The following is a 16,334-nucleotide window of genomic DNA, read 5'->3' on the forward strand; positions in this document are numbered from 1 at the left end:
TTTCATTAAATATTACTTTCATTAAAGATCAATATTGGCTCAAAAGTCTTGAGAGCTCATGAAATTATTCTGAATTACAATAAGCTGAGGGTGAGAGAGGGTAGGTTATAATCATGAGTTAAGTAGTCTGCTGATTGGTCTCAGCATTTAATCATACTACTAACGAGGCTGTTTCACAGGGCAGTAAAATTGTTTACGGGTGTTTAATTTACGGCTGGAAAAAAAAAAAGACATTTTTATTTCTTTTCTTTGCTTGATGTTCTGATTTTATTATTATTGGTCTTGTTTGTATTCTCGCTCATCATTTATTTTGTGTGTCCCCTTTGGCAGGCGGATGTCAACCATCAGCCCCCGAGCAGAAATCCAGCTCCCACACAAACGGCAGCAGCGGTAAGAATGTGGAGGTGATCGATCTGACTCTGGACAGCTCATCTGAGGAGGAGGAGGAGGAAGAGCCACCTGTAAAAAGAAACTGTCCCTCCCTCTCCCCGGTTTCACCACAGATGAACAAGGGGTGAGTTTTGTGTGTGGTTTTGTGACGAATAGCCAGAAAGTCAGCCGCTGTATTTTCTAAATGACTATATGACGACGGTAGAGCTCTTTATCAATTATTATCAGAGTAGTTATAGTTATTATTCAGACATGATTAATCAACTTTAATCCTGATAAATCAAGTAATACAGATTAATGGGCTTCATGCAAATCATGCAGTTGTGCTTCCTATAGTAATTATAGTTATTTAAGTTTAGGAGTTTGACTCTAAGTGCATTTTAATGAAACTGTTAGGGGTTTGGGATTGAAATTTTCTTTCTTATTAAGGTGTGTGCGCGCATGTGTGTGTGTGTGTGTGTGTGTGCGTGCGTAGAGTGTTGAATTTGTGTACTCAGGCGTCTCCTGCAAGTCGAACTCCAAGCATGCCACAAGTGGAGACCAACTACATCCCCCCTCCTCCACCGCTCATACAGGACTACCGCCACTACTATCCTACACCCAATGATCTTTCAGGTAAACACACACACACAACTAAATTGTCAGATTCCACTGTCTGTATGCAATACGCTCATAATTTTTACTCATTTAAAGATGCAAAAACAAAATTAATCACATCTTATATGTCTATTAAAAACTTTTTTTTTGTAGCTTGATGCAACAATCAAATCAAATCAAATAGATGTCATTCATCACCCTTTTTTCTTTATATTCTCTGTTAGCATTTTCTCATTACATATAAAGAAAGAACATGAGGCTGGCGTTAGATATGAGTCGATACAATGCATTTTAGAAACACTTTGAAGGAGAAACTGTGTTCATTTGGGAATGTAGCACGTCACCTGTAGTGCGCATGCTGTAGAGCGATGAGGGGGTCACGTGAGAGTCGATCAAATTATCATCACGTCTCCTTAAAAAACCGACTCAGTTTTAATGCTTAATGCAGCGTCGACTTTAGTGTAGCTTACAGCTAATGTTCACTCAGTTTATGGAGGTAAAACATTTAAAAAATCACATTAAATACGTGAATACTAAATATTTAATGTAATAGAAACGTAGACACAGACAAATCTAGATCTACTGTCAATCACATACATTACAAATGAGAAGAGTCACCGTTTGTTCTTTTCTGTTTTTAACAGATCTGAACTTTTTCTCGTTTTTACAAGGAGAAAATCATCAGGTAAGTCTTTTTCTTAAGACTTAATTAAAATATGAATATTTTTATGCCAAAGAAAAAAAAATATTTTTTTTTTTTTTTTTCCTCTCTCTAATCGTTCTTTTTCTCAGCACTATAACATGGTGATGGCGGCGGCGGCGGCTTCGGCGTCTGAGGATCACGACCTCCTGCTGAACCGTTTCCTGCCATACAGCTCCTCTCAGCTCTTCCTGGACGCTCCTGGCACACCGGTGAGTAGCAGCAGCAGTGCAGTTCACGCCGCTCTCAACGTCAACCGCAGCAACAGCAACAGCTCTAGCAGCAGCAGCCTCCCCACGATCCCCCGCTCCGGCTCGGACATCTACAGCTCCATCCCCGATATCATCTCCCTAGACTGATCTACAACCTCACGCTCCAAACAGACTCCGTACATTTGGTGTTGGGAGAAAAAAAAAACACACAATAGAAAACAGAAAAAAAAAAGAAAGTGAGGGGTTTTAATCGTTTTTCCTAAACGACGAACATTTGCTATGTACAGAGAACAAATATATTTTCAGTTTTACTTTTTGTATATATATATAAATATATATAAACACAAAAGACCTTTTTTCCTATTATGCGAATAACTAAGGTTTGGTTTTCTTCCATGGGAAAAAAAGAGACTTTTTTTTATTTCATCACAAATTGTTGTGTTGTCGTCCCCTTGATTATACTGTTATAATATTTTATATCTTTATGGTCTTTTGCTACATTATATTTAGTGTCATTTCTGATTCCACGTCGAAGGCGTTACCCTCCCACACAGGGACATGGCAGCGTGTTCGGCCGTCCCTCGTCCACATGGACGTTCCAGATGGACAGAGACATGCTTCTCTAGCACTGGCAGTGTTTTTCAGCTCGCAGATGGTTTTATAATACTTTTAAATTATATGAAGTATGTGAACTGTTAAGCATTTCTTTATCTTCAGGAATCTGCTGTCTCCTGCCATTGCTTTTTCTCTTCTTCTTAATTATATTACACTTATTTATAATTAAGAGCAGATGCATTTTGCTCTGATTGTACTGTCATCTTTGTAGAATTTGTGCTAAAACACTTTTTATATTTCAGACCACTTTTTTTGCACAATGCCAAAAGCGATGCCACAGAAAATCACTTTTCTTTCTTTCTTTCTTTCTTTCTTTCTTTCTTTCTTTCGTTCTTTCGTTCTTTCTTTCTTTGTTTTTTTCTGAGGTGATTAAGGAAGTGTGTCAGCTCAAAAGATATCTAGTGGTTGGAAACTTTTGTGTGTGTGTTTTTTTGAGCTGATGCTGCATTTCTGTACCTTACACACATTTTCATTTTACTCTGCTCTTGTGTGTGTGTGTGTGTGTGTGTGTGTGTGTGTGTGTGTGTGTGTGTGTGTATCAGTGAGAATTAGACCTGTTATGACTCCTATTGCTCTTCTGCTCCCTGCTCCTATTCATGTAAGAAGCTTTATATACAGCTTGATGCCTCTCCCACCAGACCTTCAGCTTGTCCTTCCTTTTCTGAAAAAGACATATCTGAATGATTGGATTCATTTAGTATGAGAACACCTCAGCCTCCTACTCACCGTAGTTAGACTAAAATTATAATAAGAAATCGAATGAATCTTTGATGTTGAGAAATACAGCTAGATAATTAGTCTAAACACTCAGAGGCTAGCAACTGGTGTAATCACATTTTGTGCATGTTGTGTGCTGCGTTTCTCATCTAAAAAAAAAACTCATGAGAAAGCAGCCCATGATGTGCTGGAATTTACACAAGACATCAGTAATGAATGTCACTTTGTAAAATGATTGCAAAATGAGCAAAGATCTCTAATCTGGCAAACACATGAACAATTTATCATCAAATCTGATGTCCTCACAAACCTTTTCAGTCTTTAGACAGAGGAGTTGGACAAATAAAAAGGAAAGGAAGAAGCTCAATTATATCTTACAATACAATAGGGTCTATGAACACACACACACACACACACACTAAAATGGCTTGAACTTAGCAGGTCCATTTAAGAGACAGACCCAGCATATGAGATGACAGCCTTATGGCTTGAATATCATGACCATTTACTCCATGGTTCAAGGTTCCTCTGTTGGTGAAAAAAAAAGTTATTTATTAAAATAATTATTTAAACTAAGAAAGGTTCATTTAAGGGGGAAGGTTAACTGTACCTCACTTTGCTTGACCTCATTTGGGATATCTAAAGGTGTGCGTGTGTGCGCTTGTGCATGTGTGTTCGTGTGTGTGCGTGCGCGGGTTCGTGTGTGCGCATGTGTGTGTTTCTCATTGCTTGAGATCTTGTTCCATCCTCTTAATTGCATTTCTAGCTATCATTATGACAGGCTTTTCTTCTTCTTGTTCAGCCTTCATAGTGTGACTGACTGATTGTTTTCATGACGGCCCATATTTCCATCACCTCCTAAATGCTTTCTCTGCTTTTTTACTGTTTAAAATGTCTTCAGTATTTTCAGCTCTGTTTTCACGCCCTGACCTCATGAAATAGTGTTTCGTTCATTTGATTGCTCAATATCTTACACAACAAATACCTTTCGGGGCTGATTAACCCTCTGTGTCACTCAGCTGCCGAGCTTTAACGTAGATAGCTTTGTAAAGGAGAGAAGGAGTTCATCACACGGTTTAACGTGTAATGTCATGACTGACCTACATTTTAATAATAGTCCCAATTGTTTTATTTATATGAGAGAAATGAATCTCTTGTGTAAAACAATGCATTAACTCATACAAATATAAGCTTTATTATATTCTAGACAAACTGGTGATTGCAGCCTCTTGTGCTTTCAACTCCTGCAGTAATGTTCTAGTTTTGTATTTAAATATCCTGCTCTCTGACAGTGTTAAAGACCAAACGTCTGGTCATATTTGCTCAGTATCTGAGGCTGTGGGTCTCGTCTGCACCATCAAACCAAGGTGAAGTCAATAAATAGGGCTGTTTTTATTTTTGTCCTTTTTCCTTCACCATAAGTTAATGAATACATCATCAACATGGTCATGCAAATTTGATTTGAATCATAGTTCTTGACTTCTCTGCTCACTCCCTCTGGACGTAGAGTCGATTAAATTAATTACCAATTTTATAATAGATGATTTGCTCGAAAACAAAATCTCAACCCATGTTTCATCAACTTGATGTCAGTGTTTTGTAATTATTGACAAAGGGAAGTACTGTGTGTGTGTGTGCGCGTGCGTGTGTGTGTGCGTGTGTGTGCGTGTGTGTGCGCGTGTGTGTGCGTGTGTGTGCGCGTGTGTGTGCGTGTGTGTTTTGATCTGATTTGTTTGTATGTATTTGTATTCCAGCCGCTGGAGCATCACATCAAAGCGATTACTTATATATTTTTTTCAAATGCAAAAAAAAAAAAAAAAAAAAAGTGCTATAAAGTAGACTTTGTGTCTGGGTCAGATATTATTTTATTATTATTTTTCATTTCATGTAAGCTGACATCTGTGCTCACTGCCTTAAACTTCACTTCCTCTGTCTGTGGCATGTCCGGTAAGAGAAACAGCTTTTAATGGAGATGTGGAAGAGATATTGTATAGTAGAACAATGTCGGTTTGTATAAAGACCTAAGGGAAAAAATATTTATTACATGCATTGGAAGAAATTGTTTACTTAATAAATGTTACCTGTTTATTTAGGGACGTTTAGATGTAATAAATACATTGAGTTAAACTTTTGAAGGCCTTTCCTTTTTTTTATTTCAGATAAATATTTACATGACCTTAGAAAACAGAAATCTACAATTTATAATCGCTTTTATTTATTATTCATCTAACGTACGTTTGTCTGTGACCATATGCTGCATATAATGGCTAAAATTATTGATAAACTCTTGGTTTGAGGATATAAACAGTAGCCATAGTTTTCAAATAAGTCTATAATTCTTATAGGCTTTTATTGTACCTTAAATGGAGAGAATGGTGGCTTAAGAGTTCACGCACATTTTGCCTCACACATCCAGGGTTTGGGGTTCGATGCTCACCTCCGTCCTGTGTGTGTGGACTTTACATGTTCTGTCAGTTCTTCAGGAGTTTTTTCCGGGTACTGTGGTTTCCTCCCTTAATCCAAAGACGTGAGTTGCTGCAGATTGGCATCTCTAAATTGTTTAGTGTGTGTGATTGTGTTTTATTGTACCCTGTGAGTTACCCTGTACGTTGGAGCCCCAGCCATGGTGTCCCCTGCCTTGTACCCTCGTACCCCTGGGAACGGCTCCAGGTTCCTTGTGACCCTGTGTAGAATACAGAAAATGTACCTTAAATGAGTTTTAAGAGAAACTATTCACATTGTCAGGTGAAATATTAATACTAAACTGACTCTATGTTGTTAGTGACAACAAATTTTTATTAGTATAATCGCATTTTGTATGAGACTGTAGATTTAGACCAGACAGATTTCCATTTAAACAAACTAAACAGAATTTGATGAACCTTAAATACAATTAAAGTATTTCTAAAAATCATACGTTGCAACTGACGCCATACCACAGCGACCTGTCGAGCAAATAATTGCACAAGTTCTGAACCACAAATTCAGAAATGAACATAATGAGCATGTACATCACAGGGGCCTCTTGATAGTTTGATAACGACGCAGCATGAAAGCATTAAGATGTCTCAGTTGAACTGAACTGAAACAATATTCCTTGCTGTCAGGTTTAAAAGTGTCAATTCCCAAATATTGGAAAATGTTCCTTAAGAACTGAGGAATCAAATGAAACAAGGTTATCTGTGATCTTGTTGCTAATACCAGTGTAACAGCAGGTGGCAGTAAACACCCTGTTTTGCTTTCTGCCTCTCTCAGAGCTGGATACCAACAATAAATAGATTTATGCTTGTCATATATTTTGAAAGTATTTATAACCTGCGCATGTAAGGATTAGAAAACACTGTTACTTGACAATTTCAACAGTATTATTGGTTATTCTATAGGCAAATTATTCTATTTGTAGGCCTAAGGACAAGCATGGTGACTGAGCTGATGCACCTTTATAACACAAGACTTATTAAAGTCACTGTCAGTATACAGGTGCTGGTCATATAATTAGAATATCATCAGAAAGTTGATTTATTTCACTAATTCCATTCAAAAAGTGAAACTTGTATATTATATTCATTCATTACACACAGACTGATATATTTCACATTTTTATTTCTTTTAATTTTGATGATTATAACTGGGGGGCACGGTGGCTTAGTGGTTCGCACGTTCGCCTCACACCTCCAGGGTTGGGGTTCGGTTCCCGCCTCCGCCTTGTGTGTGGAGATTGCATGTTCTTCCCGTGCCTCGGGGGTTTCCTCCTGGTACTCCGGTTTCCTCCCTCTGTCCAAAGACATGCATGGTAGGTTGATTGGCATCTCTGGAAAATTGTCCGTAGTGTGTGATTGCGTGAGTGAATGAGAGTGTGTGTGTGTGTGCCCTGTGATGGGTTGGCACTCCGTCCAGGGTGTATCCTGCCTTGATGCCCGATGACGCCTGAGATAGGCACAGGCTCCCCGTGACCCAAGATAGTTCGGATAAGCGGTAGAAAATGAGTGAGTGATTATAACTGACAACTAAGGAAAATCCCAAATTCAGTATCTCAGAAAATTTGAATATTACTTAAATCCAATACAAAGAAAGAATTTTTAGAAATCTGGGCCAACTGAAAAGTATAAACATGAAAAGTATGAGCATGTACAGCACTCAATACGTAGTTGGGGCTCCTTTTGCCTGAATTACTGCAGCAATGCGGCGTGGCATGGAGTGGATCAGTCTGTGGCACTGCTCAGGTGTTATGAGAGCCCAGGTTGCTCTGATAGTGGCCTTCAGCTCTTCTGTATTGTTGGGTCTGGAATATCGCATCTTCCTATTCACAATACCACATAGATTTTCCCATGGTCCTAAAACCAGGTACTGGTAGCTTTGGCACTGTGTGCAGGTGCCAAGTCCTGTTGGAAAATAAAATCTGCATCTCCATAACGTTGGTCAGCAGCAGGAAGCATGAAGAACTCTAAAACTTCCTTGTAAATGGCTGCGTTGACCTTGGACCTCAGAAAACCCAGTGGACCAACACCAGAAGATGACATGGCACCCCAAACCATCACTGACTGTGGAAACTTTACACTGGACCTCAAGCAACGTGGATTGTGTGCCTCTCCTCTATTCCTCCAGACCCAACAATGCAGAAGAGCTGAAGGCCACTATCAGAGCAACCTGGGCTCTCATAACACCTGAGCAGTGCCACAGACTGATCCACTCCATGCCACGCCGCATTGCTGCAGTAATTCAGGCAAAAGGAGCCCCTACTACGTATTGAGTGCTGTACATGCTCATACTTTTCATGTTTATACTTTTCAGTTGGCCCAGATTTCTAAAAATCCTTTCTTTGTATTGGTCTTAAGTAATATTCTAATTTTCTCAGATACTGAATTTGGGATTTTCCATATTTGTCAGTTATTCATTCATTCATTCATTCATTCATCTTCTACCGCTTATCCGAACTACCTCAGGTCACGGGGAGCCTGTGCCTATCTCAGGCGTCATCAGGCATCAAGGCAGGATACACCCTGTAAGGAGTGCCAACCCATCGCAGGGCACACACACACACTCATTCACTCACACACTACGGACAATTTTCCAGAGATGCCAATCTACCTACCATGCATGTCTTTGGACCGGGGGAGGAAACCGGAGTACCCGGAGGAAACCCCCAAGGCACGGGGAGAACATGCAAACTCCACACACACAAGGTGGAGGCGGGAATCAAACCCCGACCCTGGAGGTGTGAGGCGAACGTGCTAACCACTAAGCCACCGTGCCCCCTGATTTGTCAGTTATAATAATCAAAATTAAAAGAAATAAAAATTTGAAATATATCAGTCTGTGTGTAATGAATGAATATAATATACAAGTTTCACTTTTTGGAATTAGTGAAATAAATCAACTTTTTGATGATATTCTAATTATATGACCAGCACCTGTATAATGTTATTTCAGCACAGTTTCACAGAACAAAACTGTAGACCTAAAGTAAATTGTTGCTAGTTATTACATCCCCTGTACTTTAACCAGTATTTCAGCTCAGTACAACACTTCTAAATCAAGACAAATTTATTTGTATAGCGCTTTTAACAGCTGACATTGTCTCAAAGCAGCTTTACAGAACATAAACATAAAACAAAAGGTTATTATAAGGATTAATATAATACAAAAATGCAAGATTAATATTAGACATATTTAAATGTGTTTGTTTTTATCCCCAATGAGCAAGTCTGAGGAGACTCAGGTGACTGTGGGGAGGAAAAACTCCCTTAGATGGTAAAGGAAGAAACCTTGACACAAAGGAACCAGACACAAAGGGGAACCTCATCCTCATATGGGTGATGACTTCTAATGACCGATGCTTTGTTTTACATCACTTGTTGTGTCTTCAGTCAGAGCAGCAAGTGAAGGACAAGTGTGGCACATGGCCTAAGAAATCATTAGGTCTGACCCGACTCATCCCACTGAATCAGATCTGGCCACACTCCTGCAGCTGCAGCTTTACTTAGTGCAGAGGTTCACCTTCTTGAAAAGAACTATAGGCCAGATCTATTTTAACGACCCACATTTTCACAGGGTGATGGGGACAAGTATATGGCAAGAATCCGAATGGAAACGAATCTTTTTCTCAGTACAAAAGGTTCCTGTATTAAATTACAAGCCTCATACAAATTACTCAAGGTGCTCAGCAGATAAAATCACCTCTGAGACTTAAACCTTCAGACAGCCTTCAATATTCTCGGGCTGTTATGTTCAGTCTCATGTTTTCTCATAAGGTTTGTGTCTTGACGCGTTTTGGCACAGTTGCGCTTAGCTGCTATGAGCAGCCCAATAACGTGAAGTTAACTCTTGATCTACTGTGACTTTGATGTAGACTTTCCGTGATAATTTCTATCTACCAATCGGTGCGGAAGAGAGGTGGAGTTTTAGGATAACACGCGGACAAGTTGCTGGCGCGCACCACAAGCTTTGCGCGCAGATCGGCATCACGCCTCTAGTCCTATGTGCAGGTGCTATGGGGAACATCGAAGTGATAACGAACACCGACACGACAGAGGATTTCTTTCAGGGGGTCACAGAAAACAATTCATTAAGTTTTGGAAGTCTGGAGGACATCGACGTGTCTGCTGATGGCAGTCTGCTACTGCGCTGCTTTATCTCCTTTACCTACGCGGTGGTATGTGCCGCGGGTTTGGTGGGCAACCTCTTTGTGCTCGTGTTTATCCGGGCGAAACAAGCGCGCAGGAAATCCGCAACCAATGTCTTCGTGCTCCATCTGGCCGTCACGGATTTCCAATTTGCGCTCACGCTGCCGTTCTGGGCTGCAGACGCAGCGCTGGACTTCAGCTGGCCGTTTGGCGACGTCATGTGCAAACTCGTGCTCTCGGTCACGGTGATGAACATGTACGCAGGTGTGTTCTTTCTCACTGCCATGAGCGTTGCGCGCTACAGGTGCATGGTATCTGCGCTCAAAGAGCGCGCCGGCGTGCGAAGCGCACGCTCCTCTGTCAAACTCGTAGCTGCTGTGTTGTGGTTGCTGGCCACTGCTGCCACTGCGCCTACGTCCATTTTCTCCACGGTTAACGAGGTGGCCGGGGAAAAGCTCTGTCTTTTACGTTTTCCGTATGGGCAGCGTTGGTTGGCTGTGTATCACTTGCAGAAACTCCTGTTCGCCTTTGTGATACCCATGGCCATTGTCTCCATCAGCTATCTGCTTCTGTTGAGGCTTGTGCGCCGTCGCAGTTTGAAGTCCAGAGCGCACGTCACCCGCTCGGTTGCCCTGGTGGTCTTGTCCTTCTTCCTCTGCTGGATGCCCAATCACGCCGTGACGCTGTGGGGAGTCCTAGTGAAGTTAAACGCCGCGCGATGGAACAAGGCATACTACGTGGCGCATACCTACCTGTTCCCTCTCACTGTGTGTCTGGCTCACGCGAACAGCTGCTTAAACCCGGTTATATACTGTCTCACACGCAGAGAGTTCAGGCGGAAACTGAGACACTTTTTTCTCCGTGACTGAACACGCACACGCGTGACTGAGGAGCTGTTTGTTGCGCCTCCCGTACGCACCGAAGTGTGTTACTGTGTCGTGTCCCACAAGTGATCGTAGCTCCGGAGACGAAGAAAAACGTGTTTTCCACAAGCTGCTTCAATATTTTGTGCGTAATGACGTTTAAAATGTTTGTTCTAAAAAACACTCTGAAAGCAGGACAAATTCTAACCTTAATCTCTAAGAGAGATTGAAGTCCAAATGTCTGGGACCAAAACTGAAATAAACAGTTTTTTAAATGTTATAAATACAGACAAATTAAATGTTCAATATCTTGAATATTTAACATTTTAAGTTTCTGCACATTTTCTAAGTCCCTATTTTAAGTTAAGCGTAAATGTGGTATTGACCATTTTTGTTTTGTTGTACAACAGGTTCAGTTTTTTCCTCATATCTAATGTACGCTGATGGATTTGATCTAAAATGTGTCATAGGTTTTTCTATAAGCTTGTGGAGTTCATTCAGCTTTACTGCACACTCTTATTAAAGTAAAACATGGAACATAACAAATACTAAGAAATTATTACATTCATGTAGATATTTAAAAGATTCTATTTTTCGCTTAAGTTGTTGTCAGTAATATAATTTGTAATGATTATTTTTGTATTAACCTGCTGGGTTGTCTCAGATGTTTGGAGCCCAATTTGTGTATATTATTGCTTATGATGGCATTATTATTATTATTTATTTATTTATTTATTTTAAAAAAGGGGGAAAAACCTTAAAAAAGATAATAAAAAGATAATCCCTTATAATCTCAATAAGGTTTGTTTCTCTAATTGAAATAAAGGTACCAATATAGAGGAAGCGAACCTCTGTATGTACATCAGTACGGTCAGTATGGTATTACCCCAGCATCAAGAAAACTTACATTTTGGTGCTTTTATTTCTGAGCTTCTCAGAAAGCTAGATTCTAGTAATATGCTAGTAATCAGAAGAACATCTGAGGAACTGACCTTATTTTGAAATAGAACCACAGTGAGAATGGTGAACTTGGAAAACTGTGAAGAGTAAAAGTGTACTTTCCAGTTGAGAGAACTAACAGTGTCTCCCAAATGGCTGGGATGCACATTGTTATCTATCCGAATGTCTTTAAATGTTAATCATGGTCACGTAAACCTTGGCTTGATGTTGTTATAGTCACCCAAATGGTCACTTAAAATGTTAATCATGGTCACGTACCCTTTGTTAGTGGTGGTCCTTGATGTCCTGCTGCTCCAATACTAACAAATTTATACATTTCGAGCCTTTTTAGGAATGAGCTCTTTCCAATGTGTATCTTGGAGTGGAATCTGGATGCGTACAATCTGTAATTTCTTACAATAGTCACAGTTTTGCTGTAACAAAAATTTACTGTATTACACTGTATGGTTCAGTGTGTGGTGTTTTATTTTTCACTCAAATATAAATACTAAGAAATCAGAAAAGCCAATAAGAGAAGTTCCAGTAGCAATGGCATTCATGTAGTCTATACATCAACACTTCTCCAACAAGCCTATGATATTCCTATAAATAAACCCGAAATCAATCATGTGCGGCACAATCAGAAGTATATAAAAAGTGGACATTTATATGACGGTCTAATAGACTTAATCAAGCTGTGCGGTGATAATGAGCTTGATATTATCGTGACCATGTCAGATCAAGCTGCTTTTTATTTACACAGATATTGACCAGAAGCTTATGAATTTAAATAATAGAACACACAGAAACTCAACAACTACATTATGATTGGATTCTGCCTCATTTGCCTGTAGAACACATTCAATGTGCATTTTCCTTTTCCTGTCTAAGGAAATTGGTGATTCCCTCAATCTCATTTCACTGTATGCTTTCACTGCTGCACAGAAATTGTCTAGACCATTTAATTTAAAACCAGACCTCACAAATAATCAAGTTTATACAGGAATAAAAAGCAGGAGAAAATTGTCTGTCCGAGCCTATTCTTGCTCTCCTCTGTTGTCCTTTTTTCCTTAAAAAGTGTAGCATTTCAGCTGTGAATAAAGACTTGGTCTCTGTTTTCAAGTGTTCTAGTTAGTTTTGGTCTCTTGCAGATCTTGCCTCACTCTCCTCTGGAGCTCTGGGTGCAAGGCATAGAAACGCATCGAATACAACTCCAATACGGCACCAAGATCACACACACATTCACACACTCATTCACACCAAGGGCAACAATTTACAGCAAGTCCACCTACTAGCATGTTTTTAGGTCAAAGGATCAAGAGTGGAACGTGTGACTGAATCAACACAGCCATTAACCTGTGCTCAGGATAAAACCCAAGACTGTTTACATTTACATTTACAGCATTTGGCAGACGCCCTTATCCAGATCGACGTACATAAGTGCTTAAATCTCTAACATTGAATCATTGATGCTGGCTCACTAGGTTACATACTTAAGATACCATGAGTTTAAAACATTTGTTCAAAGTTACAATGAAAAAGTGTCAAAGGTGTTTTTTTTTTTGTTTGTTTGTTTTTTTAAATGCAAAAGATAAGGAAAGAAGTGCTAGTTGAAGTGTTTCCTGAATAAGTAGGTCTTCAACCGCCGCTTGAAAATAGCCAGTGACTCAGCTGTCCGGACCTCTAGGGGGAGTTCATTCCACCACCTTGGTGTCAGTACAGAGAAGAGTCTTGTAGTATACTTGCCTCTTACCCTGAGAGATGGTGGAACCAGTCGAGCAGTGCTGGTAGATCGGAGGGTGCGGGGTGCAGTGTGAGGAGAGATGAGGGCTTTGAGGTAAGAGGGAGCTGGTCCATTTTTGGCTTTGTAGGCCAGCATCAGTGTTTTGAATCTGATGCGTGCAGCTACCGGAAGCCAGTGGAGGGATCGCAGCAGCGGGGTGGTATGTGAGAAGTTTGGCAGGTTGAAAACAAGCCGTGCAGCTGCATTTTGGATCATTTGCAGAGGACGAATTGCGTTCATAGGTAGACCTGCCAGCAGTGCATTGAAGTAATCCAGTCTAGAAATGACAAGAGACTGAACAAGTATCTGAGCAGCCTGTGAGGACAAAAATGGCCGAATCCTTCTAATGCTGTAGAGAAGAAACCGACATGAGCGAGTCACATTAGCAACATGAGAGGAAAAGGACAGTTGATTGTCCATGGTTACCCCAAGGTTGCGAGCTGTGGCTGAAGGGGAGATCAGATCGTTGTGCAAGGATATAGCAAGGTCATGACCTGGGGATGAATCACCTGGGATGAGCAGTTCAACAGCAGTTCAGTTTTGCTAGGATTGATCTTTAACTGATGAGCAGTCATCCATGATGAAATTTCTGCCAGACATGCAGAGATCCGATCAGAAGCTGTGGTATCTGAGGGTGAGAAAGAGAAGATAAGTTGTGTATCATCAGCACAGCAGTGGTAAGATAACCCATGTGAAGAAATAACTTCACCAAGAGAGTGAGTATACAGGGAGAAAAGAAGAGGACCAAGTACTGAGCCCTGAGGGACACCAGTGGAGAGTCTGCATGGAGCAGATGTCACTCCCCTCCATGTTACCTGATATGAGCGTCCTTCCAGGTAGGAAGCGAACCATTCCCAAGCTGATCCGCAAATCCCAAGACCCCTGAGGGTGGATAAGAGAGTCTTGTGGTTGACCGTATCAAACGCTGCTGTGTTCTGATCTTTCACATTCTGAGGGTCATAGCAGTCCATAAGGAAGCTGTAAAAATGTAGCACATTTATTATGGGGAAAAAACATTTCCTTTGGTTTGACTCATCAAGAAGTTCTAGTAGGATTAACACTGCTAATGCATCAGTTACACTCTGAGTTTTTTATGATCTTTGACTCATTATTGAACGGTGTAAGCAATGAAGAGCAATGAAGAGGAATAAAACGCCACCTCTATTCTCCATTTCAACCACCTCTATTCTCCATTTCAGTGGAGATTTATTTCCATCTCATATGTAGTAATCCCAGGTTTGGCTCTGGATCCGTCAGATTCCTGATCATGCTAACGCTGTTACTGAAGGTTCAGTACCGTCCCAGAACAAACCCAGTGTGTAAAATGATATTTCAGTAACTGTGTTCATAATTCTGTTTATAAATTTCTTTGCTGTGGTGCATCACAATGTGCACAGTAGTTACGAGAATCAAATATTTTCACTGCTAGCATTCAAGAGCCTTCTTTTCCAAGCGCATCTTTTCCAAGTGCTGTTGAAGGATGAATACTAATTTGATGACACTTTCCCAAATGCAGCTTTAAATGCTGCATAATTTAAAACCTAGTCCACATGGCCTAAATAATTTAGAGATGAACTGAATATAAATCATTACAAGTTGAATCTTGATTGTTGTACATATCCAGTTGATCCACTGGAATTTATTTGTAAAATGTGGCACATGCAAAAGTTTTGGCACGCTGTCAGTCAGTACTTACAGCTTACACTTTTCTCAAGCAGAAATCATAAGCAGACTTCAAACATATCCATTTTAATCAAACCCACTTTTCCTTTTTTCCCAGAATTATTCACTGCCTATTTTTGACCTTAGGCGCACTTTGTGCTTGACTGAGAAGTGTGAAGTGTACTAAACTTTAAAAAGTTAAATATTTTGTTTGTTGCAGCTCATCTGATTATTTTTTCCTCACTGATTGCATGGTATTTTTTATTTTTTTTTAAACAAAGAATCCATTCTTCTTTATAACATCCTGATTCTTCCTATATATCCTCCATCCACCCAAACCCAAAGCATTACACATGTTCATTGCTTAACAGATTTACCAAAGTGGTTCACATGTAGTTTTATCTCATTTTCAGCAAAAAGCCATTCTTAATATTTGCACTTTTTTAAAGGCTCTCAGTTGATACTGTATGACTGCATTGTGAAGCATAAACATATTGAAGTGGAATCTATACCTTACCATGCCAGTATAAGTGTAACCCATGCCTGGGTTTAACATTTCCTTTCCTCTTATTTTATTAGTCTTCTACCAGTCATAGATCCATGTTGATCTCAGAGACTGTGGAAAAGAATCCGCTCCAAAAGGCAGATCCGGTCCATCACTTCTTGGAAATAATTCTATCCAAGTCTAACACATTTTAAAATCATGAAGTGTTGAAAATACATGAAAATGAAAATGTTGGATGATCAAGACCTGGTAAACATCCAACAATTTGTTGCCTTTAAATGCATGATTTTAGGGAAACAAGCAAATATGTGCTTTGCAAGATTATTTCTCACGTTAGGGTTTCTTTCTTTCTTTCTTTCTTTCTTTCTTTCTTTCTTTCTTTCTTTCTTTCTTTCTTTCTGTTAATAATATGTCTCAGATGTATGTATTTGTAAAATGTTCTGTGGTTTTTCTGTAAAAAAAGAGAGTTCTTCTGGGACTCCAGAACTCCAGAAGTGTGCCATGAAAGATCACACTTTAGGAACTCTTTGGGTCTTTTAATGACATCTTATCAAAGAAATTTATAGATTCAAAGGTAAACAAAAAAACATAATTGGATAACTAGCCTTCCCCAGACGATTTGATTTTTATTATTTGAATAAAATATTTTAATTATAGTTTTGATTTTGAAGAACTTAACCCTCCTTATTATCTCCCTAATTTAGTCACCAGCCTGCACTTCCCGTTAC

At 39.8% G+C, this 16,334-nt stretch overlaps 2 protein-coding genes across 3 annotated transcripts in view; both read left to right on the forward strand.

Annotated features, from left to right (window-relative positions):
• Window positions 1–5,362, forward strand: part of pias1a (protein inhibitor of activated STAT, 1a) — a 51,115-nt gene extending 45,753 nt beyond the window's left edge. For both annotated transcript variants that reach the window (XM_060859170.1, XM_060859171.1), the window contains exons 11-14: window positions 331–514; window positions 866–1,005; window positions 1,632–1,672; window positions 1,780–5,362. In XM_060859170.1, the coding sequence (XP_060715153.1) occupies window positions 331–514; window positions 866–1,005; window positions 1,632–1,672; window positions 1,780–2,046 (632 nt within the window). In that variant the 3' untranslated portion in view covers window positions 2,047–5,362. The remainder of the gene's footprint in view (window positions 1–330; window positions 515–865; window positions 1,006–1,631; window positions 1,673–1,779) is intronic.
• A 4,041-nt stretch (window positions 5,363–9,403) lies between these two features.
• rxfp3.3a1 (relaxin family peptide receptor 3.3a1) lies at window positions 9,404–10,941 on the forward strand. Its single transcript, XM_060859416.1, has one exon. It carries the CDS (start codon window positions 9,722–9,724, stop codon window positions 10,721–10,723), a length of 1,002 nt encoding a protein of 333 aa, XP_060715399.1. The 5' UTR covers window positions 9,404–9,721; the 3' UTR covers window positions 10,724–10,941.
• The last annotated feature ends 5,393 nt before the right edge of the window (window positions 10,942–16,334 follow it).

The sequence above is a fragment of the Tachysurus vachellii genome, chromosome 23 (genome assembly GCF_030014155.1).
Source record: "Tachysurus vachellii isolate PV-2020 chromosome 23, HZAU_Pvac_v1, whole genome shotgun sequence".
Classification (NCBI taxonomy): domain Eukaryota; kingdom Metazoa; phylum Chordata; class Actinopteri; order Siluriformes; family Bagridae; genus Tachysurus; species Tachysurus vachellii.

What these genes read in the sequence shown, in the direction of transcription:
- rxfp3.3a1 (XM_060859416.1), top strand. Translation starts at nt 9,722, where the DNA reads ATGGGGAACATCGAAGTGATAACGAACACCGACACGACAGAGGATTTC.